Below are 7,749 nucleotides of genomic sequence, written 5' to 3'. Positions count from 1 at the left end.
CTGAGGCCGAGAAAAGGCACTAAGGACAAAGGCACAGTGCAGACCAGCAAACAGACCCAAAAAGCATGCTTTTTCTAGAAGAAATACATTACTACAGTTATATGGAGACCAACAAGAGGGCAATAATACAAAAATCAAAACAAACGTGCTTTCTCGAAGGGTGAATGCGACTGGTGTAGCCTATCGAGTATTTGTGTAGTGAGGGAGTCGTAATAGGGTTCAATTCAACTTGAGATGGGATGCCTCTCTGTGTAAAAGGGGTGTCTCAGGAAGATTAGAGACAGAAATCTGCCCCTCGCAAAGAACCTGCATCTGCCAAGCCCTACTCTTAAAAATATATGAGAAGGGACACTTTGAGAGTGCTTTTCATAGCAATGCCAGCAACATCACAGTATACAGGATGATTTCCTGTGCATCAGTACGCTGTGGTGTTTTACAGGGAGGAAGGGTGTTCTATAGGGAGGAAGGGTGTTCTATAGGCAGGCAGGCTTCCAGGCAACGTCTGTTGCTGCAGCTTTTCTAAACCCATCTCTTTTCCCTAGATGCAATGTTGTAGTGTAATTGTAGTGTGGTTGTGTGCGGCTCAGTTGGTTTGATTCCCACAGGGGACCAGTATGAAAATGTATCCACTCACTATTGTAAATTGCTCTGGATAAGAGTGTCTGCTAAACTATGTAAAATAATCTGTCAGTTAAACTATCCTTATCACAGTACAACCAGAGGTTTCAACCGAGCAAAACGTTAGAGGCAATGTAAGATAGAGAGCCAATCTACCTCCAAGCTGCATATTCATGAATCAAATGGCCATACCTGTTGTATTCGGCGCATGTGACAAATACAATTTGATTTGACATAGCCTAATAATGTGTCCTCTTGAGCATTCTTATATGGAAATATCTTGGAAAACATGACTGCCACTGGCATCACATGGTCTGTAGTTCCATCGTGTACTTTATTTCTATGGTCCACCTTAATCAGCATCCATGTCTTGACGGATCACACTGCCCGTCATCGTTCAGTCTGCTTGCATCATCCTCTTCTCACCTCCACTCAATGTGGGTATATATGAAGCCTCCACCCGGTTCGCGTGTGGAATTTACAACCCATCTTGATGTACAAAGCTCCTCTGATGACATCAGGCAGAGCCATGTATTTGTGCAAACTCTTAGAATTGTGAATATTGTTGTACTTCTTGATATTCAGTTTCATAGCATTATGCAAATGTTCCCCATATAATCCCCCCAAAAGGCTGTCCGATTACAATGACTAATTGTTTCAAATCAATTCATTTTACTTGCGAATACTGCAAGCTAACTTTACGCCTGCCGTGTCCTGTAACTGTACTGGCCTAAATTCCAATTCTAGTCATGTAATAAATAAATAATAACGCTAGTAGCTAGATTTAAAAAATAATTGATATTGCCACATTGTAAAGAATGCATATAACAGCGATGTAGTCCAGAAAGTAAACTGAGTAAAAACAGTCGGCACACCACACATGACTTTTAGTCACACATATTTTAGCAGGGAAGAAAATCGAGCCCAGTCAATAATCAGTACCACCAGCCAAGACATGGCGGACGACAAGGTTAGTGCCTTAAACTTTAGCCTATGGAGAGTTAAACATATTGTGCTTGTATTCTGTAGCAGTTGCTTATTAGCTCGTTTTAGGTATATTCGGTGTAGTTAAGGTTACGTGTGACCGTTATTTAGCTTGCTAGCTGTATGTTTTTCCTAAGAAACTGTCAAAACTAGCCCAGCTATGCGAGCTAGCTAACGTTTACTAAACATTACATTCATGTAGCAACCTGACCTGCTGGGCCATTGGTCTAAATATATATAGGTAGCAATTGTACTGGATATGATCGTGAGAATGTAGACTGGAAACACGATGCTCATATGGCATATTGTTTTAACCGGTAGAATACACGGATAGGACGAGCAGACCGGTGTTTCACCAGATGTATAAATCAGAAGCATCCGGTTGGAATTTGCCAAAGTTTCAATAAATTGTGGGTTGTTTACAAAGATTGGAGGGGCTAATTGAGTTACGGCGCACTTCACAGAGAATGCGTTCTCTAACTGTTATATGCAAATTAGGCTTAATCGCGCCAATATAATCTCTCTAGCTCGTGTTTGGCTCTGCCCACCTCCTTGCTTGTTCGGCCTACTATGCCTCATTTGCTCCCATTGGAAACGACACAGATGAAATATCTTGGTTTTACATATCTTTGTCTGAGCGGTCAAAGCTGTGCACACTAGTCGAGAGTAAATCAATAGTCGATCAAGATGTTAAGTTCATTCATGCATTAGTATCGGCGAAGAATGGATTTCGTATACAATACAATGGGACTCAGTAAGAGGAAGAATTTTGATGGGTTTATTGGATTGTTTTGGGACACACATGTTGGACTAAAGAATCACTTGAGTGTAGATCTACCTTAGATATCAAATCATATTTGTCACTTGCGCCAAATACAACAGGTATTAATACACTATTGACCTTACAGTGAGATGCTTACTTACAAGCCCTTAACCAACAATGCAGTTTTTTTTAAATAGCAAAAAATAATAATAAGAAGAAATAGAAGAAACAAACAATTAAAGAGCAACAATAGCGAGGCTATATTCAGGGGGTACCGGTACAGAGTCAATGTGCGGGGCACCAGTTAGTCGAGGTAATATGTACATGTAGGTAGAGGTATTAAAGTGACTATGTAACTTATAGATAATAACAGAGAGTAGCAGCAGCTAGGCACTCAGGCACAGGAGGTTGGTGGCACCTTAATTGGGGAGGACGGACACATGTTTTCTGTGTCAATAACTTGCCTTGCTTGCAGTCATAAATTGACTTTTGACTTGCACTACTACACTTTGAGACAGCTAAAGGATCTGGCAGAGCTCAAGGACCAGCTAGAGGAGATTGAGCGCCGCGTGGAGAAGGAAGTACAGGCTGGGATCCCACAGGTGAGCCGTCAGATGTCCGACACACAAACCAGGGTTTCCAAAAATGTGGCGCCATATACATTTGACCGGCAGCACTTTAATTTACTGAACGTTTAAGAAATGTACCGGACCCATATGCATTGGATGCTTAACCTGATTATGGCGTCCACACGCAGTGCTCAGAATGACTGAAATCACATTTAGATGATGGTAGGCCTAATTCATTTTAACAGAACATGCAACTCGAGGATGCAATGTTGTGTGCCCTTCTTACTTAATTCCGATGCGAATTTGAAGATGTTTGAAGAACTGTCCACATTTACTTTTCCTCAGCCAACAAGAGGAGTAATGAACAGCAAACTCACTAGCCTATGTCAATCTACTATCCCCTTTAGTACAAAAGTTTACCTATTCTATTGGTCAACTAAGCTTGTCGTTCTGTGCCAGAGAAATAGCCAAATGGACTCTGGGACCATTGTGGGACAATGGATCCCAAATTAATACAACCATTAGGCCTAGGCTACATCCAAAAAACATTGAAAAGCAAGGAGACTCATGCAACAGTTCAGAACATTTAGCTTAAGATTTTGAACAACTAGGATTTCTTTACATTATAAGCGCAGCAATGCGCACAAGGCAGTAGGCTACGCGTGAATGTTTATTCCATAATGAAATGAGTGGGAAATTGGCAAAAGCACACAGCACATGTGAGCGATTTCATACCGAGATGAAAATACCTGTTTGAAATTTAGAAAGAGTGGAGATCTAAAGATGCAAAAACTAGCATGGGTTGCTAATATGACTAGGACTGTGCCTTTGGCTACTGGACAATGAAAGACATTTGAAAACCAATTGAACATGAGAGAATAGGCTACTGATTTCATTGGCATAGTCTTTATAAAATAATTTCCTACTCCACGTTTGGTTGGATTTTATGTAGTAAAACGTTCAGGTATCAAAAAATGAAGTAGTCCTATATGTTTTCAAAATGCATATTGCCTCCAGCTTATTGCAATGCGTTGTGTGATGTCCTGAAGCCTGCCTAGTTGCCTATGCACTTGAATGGCAAATGGGAAGCATATATTAGCTCTTTTTTTAATCGTGGCCATCAAAACAGTTTTTTTAACAAGCGATTACATTCATAATTGTTGCCCAATTATTAGGCTTATAAAAGCATGTTTCACTCCACCATTAACGAACAAGCTGTTTGATGAGCTGTAGTAATCCGTTTTAGCGCTACATTGACAGGTAATTTCAACCAATGAATAGGCTAAAATGCATTTTCGCAATGGGATTCTTTTTTTTCTCCTGGACAATTGGCCGGAGCTAATTTTGTTTATCTTTTTTTGTGGGGGGGGACCCTGACACACACACAGGACTCAGTATGGTGTCCACCCATGATACGAGTAGGTGAAAACGTGCTTTGGTGATGAAATTTCTCTTTCTTATGTTATATAATATTTTTTGACCAAAACAAATATGATTGTTCATGTTCTGAATCGTTCAGTGGGGTCTTTCTCTAACATATCATTAACATTATATCCCAAAAAGTCGGATTTCGTAACCTAGTGCATACGATAATAAGCACCGAGCTCTGTTGACATAACTTAATTAACTAGTGGTGCAGGTAACAACTTTTGAGGATTTTACATTTTGTGGCCTTTGTCTTCAAAGTTGTTTCCACGGGTCGCCGAAAAAGCAAAATTAGCATGGCTAGAGCAGATTTAAAAGTAAACGCTTTGAAATTAAAAAAGTTTGATAGATCCTCAGTTCTCCGTTGACATTTCACAAAGAAACGTTTTTTTTTTTGTTGGTGAGAAATGTTCGAAAAAGAACAGGAATTTCAAATGAATTTTTAAAGTGTATACTAAAATGTGAAAATACTACATGTCATGTCTCAAAATCGATATCCACCTTACCTCTATGTTGTTTCATGTCCTGCGGATTTGAGAAGAAAGATGATGAGTTCAATGAAAAAGCGAGCCTGTTAGGTAGCCAGTAGCCTTAACTCTTGCACAGAATCCAGCCTAGTTGATGCAATGCAATTTTCCAGATTTCTTTGACCCATTTTTTTCTCTGGCATCCATTGAATTAGACACCCTAATTCCGGGCCATCCTACAAAAGTACAAGGGTAAACAATCCAATAGCTTTTGAATGTATTATGATGGGTGACATGAAGTTTGGACCATTGGTTTTTTAAGAGGATTATCTACACAATTAATTTATTAGTTTACCAATTGGTCAAAGATACGTTTTTGATTGGGCACCCTAGCCTCGGGCTGTGTTTTCACACAAACATGACCTCATCTCTTTTCTGTAGTTATTAGGCTATATATCAAGTCTGTTTGTGTGCATGGATGCATAGTGCACAGGTTTTCCATCTTGTCAAACTGTCAGATGAGAGCAACTACACACCTGTGTGTTGTGTTTGTTTCTAACATGAGGATTATTGTGTATTTATTTGTTCCAGGGTGGCAGTGTGCTGGCCTCTCCTTTCCTCAAGGGCTTCTTGGCAGGGTATGTTGTGTCTAGGCTGCGATCCTCTGCGGTTTTGGGCGTGGTCCTTGGGACTTGCACGGGCATCTTTGCAGCTCAAAACTTTGGCGTGCCCAACATCGAGGAAACTCTGAAAGACTATTTCAACACTCTTAAAGGACCCAGCAAGTAGCGGCCCTGGTTTTGGGGGGGAAATATGGAGGGGGAAATATGGGGGGGGGGGGGGGGATATGGATCTCTGAACCCCTGCCCCCTCAAAAAGATCCATTGGACTACCCCACCTCCAAGCCCTCTATTTTAGATTGCAGAATGTTCTGAACTGAGAAAAATTATATGATCTGTGTTTGTTAGGAGACATTTTGGGGGAAACGAATTATGCATGAATTACGCATGAATTATGCATTAAGTGTCTTTACAATCATCTCTTGCAATGTGTGCAATAGTCCTGCAGGGACTTTAGTGTATGTTTTTATATTACTGGAAAAATAACATTGTTCCTATTTTATGCAATAGAGATTTTACTTATTGAAGTAGGTGCTTTATAGTGGGAGATCTTATTTGCCTCAGGTCAGTTTTCTATATCGTCTTGCTCGCAGATCAACCATATAACCTCGTTATACCCAAATTATATGTATAACCTGTAGTATCCAGATTTGAAACATGACTAAGATAATATTATGTTCATATATACAAATATGTCCCCAGGTAGATACCAGGTTCTCAACCTATTTTTCGGACTTTTAGGTCACTGTAAGTCTACAGTATTCACACCCCTTGACTTTTTCCACATGTTGTTCTGTTACAGCCTGAATTTAAAATGGATCACATTTGGATTGTTTTGTCACTGGTCTACACACTACCCCCATAATGTCAAAGTGAAATTACGTTTTTAGAAATGTGTACAAATTAATTAAAAATGAAACGCTGAAATGTCTTCAGTCAATAAGTATTCAACCCCTTTGTTATTGAACGCCTAAATACGTTCAGGAGTAAAATAATAATAAGTTGCATGGACTCACTCCGTGTGCAATACGTTTTTAACATGATTTTTGAATGACTACCTCATCTCTGTAGCCCACACATACAATTATCCGTAAGGTCCCTCAGTCGAGCAGTGATTTCCAAACACAGATTCAACCACAAAGACCAGGAACGTTTTCCAATGCCTCGCAAAGAAGGGCACCTATTGGCAGATGCGTAAACATTTTTAATAAGCAAACACTGAATATCCCTTTGAGCATAGTGAAGTTATTAATTACACTATGGATGGTGTATCAATACACCCAGACACTACAAAGATACAGGTATCCTTCCTAACTCATTTGCCAGAGAGGAAGAAAACCGCTCAGGGATTTCACGATAAGGCCAATGGTGACTTTAAAACAGTTACAGAGTTAATGGCTGTGATAGGAGAAAACTGGGGATGTGTGAAACTTACTCCTCAGCTTTAAGTGTCTCGCTTGCGTCACCTCATTAGCTAGCTTTTGAGGTGGCGCGATTGGCTAAGACACTTGAGGAGGGCGGTCACGTGTATTTGTGAGGTACTGGTACTCGCTAAGCAAGCACCGTGACATCCTTTACAAAGGCACTAAAGTAATACTGCATCAAATGTGGCAAAGCAATTCACTTTTTGTCCTGAATACAGTGTTATGTTTGGGGCAAATCCATCACTTTACTGAGTACCGCTCTCCATATTTTCAAGCATAGTGATGGTTGCATCATGTTACGGGCAATGTTCCCTGTTTTTTGGCACTGAGCAAATGTCAGGTCTGCTGAGCGTAAAATTGAACGTTGTGAAAATACTGTGCAGGCAATGTTTGGTGTTCAATGTAGGCCTACATTCCATGAGATTTTTGGAGAAAAAAAACATGTTGTGGTGATTGATGCAAGAAGACATTTATTACATACCATTATTACAGAGAATCAGACAAATTATGCTTCCCTCTGCCTTTTGGCTACTTAGCTTATTCAAGCCAGTCTCAAAATACAACACGACCCCTTTAAGAGGCTCTTTACCTGACATTCTTTTCAAAGATGTCTAGAAATGTACATGTTCTGTGCTCTTGTAGGAAGTGATCACTTCCCTATTGCTGACTACAAATTACCTATAATGGGGCTAATAACTCACTAACTTGCAAAGAGTATGAACAAAATGTGCATACGTGGCTACATGCAGCTCTCGCTTTCATCTCGAAACAAGTGCATCTACTCATGACCGCACATACTGTGAACACAGTCCAGTTCAAAGTAAATGGCACAGATCCATTTATGGCAATGGTCTAGCTGCATATAGGCCTACTGCAGCT

At 40.1% G+C, this 7,749-nt stretch overlaps 1 protein-coding gene across 1 annotated transcript; it reads left to right on the top strand.

Moving 5' to 3' along the window:
• Positions 1 to 1,193: 1,193 nt before the first annotated feature.
• LOC115135453 (SLC35A4 upstream open reading frame protein-like) lies at positions 1,194 to 6,377 on the top strand. The gene is made up of 3 exons (XM_029670153.2): positions 1,194 to 1,588; positions 2,884 to 2,967; positions 5,418 to 6,377. The coding sequence occupies exons 1-3, from the start codon at positions 1,499 to 1,501 to the stop codon at positions 5,613 to 5,615; spliced, it is 372 nt and encodes a 123-aa protein (XP_029526013.1). The 5' UTR covers positions 1,194 to 1,498; the 3' UTR covers positions 5,616 to 6,377.
• Positions 6,378 to 7,749: the final 1,372 nt, after the last annotated feature.

Source organism: Oncorhynchus nerka, linkage group LG10 (assembly GCF_034236695.1).
Source record: "Oncorhynchus nerka isolate Pitt River linkage group LG10, Oner_Uvic_2.0, whole genome shotgun sequence".
Classification (NCBI taxonomy): Eukaryota; Metazoa; Chordata; class Actinopteri; order Salmoniformes; family Salmonidae; genus Oncorhynchus; species Oncorhynchus nerka.
Note: the sequence above shows the minus strand (reverse complement) of the source record. Positions and strands in the feature narration are given on the sequence as shown.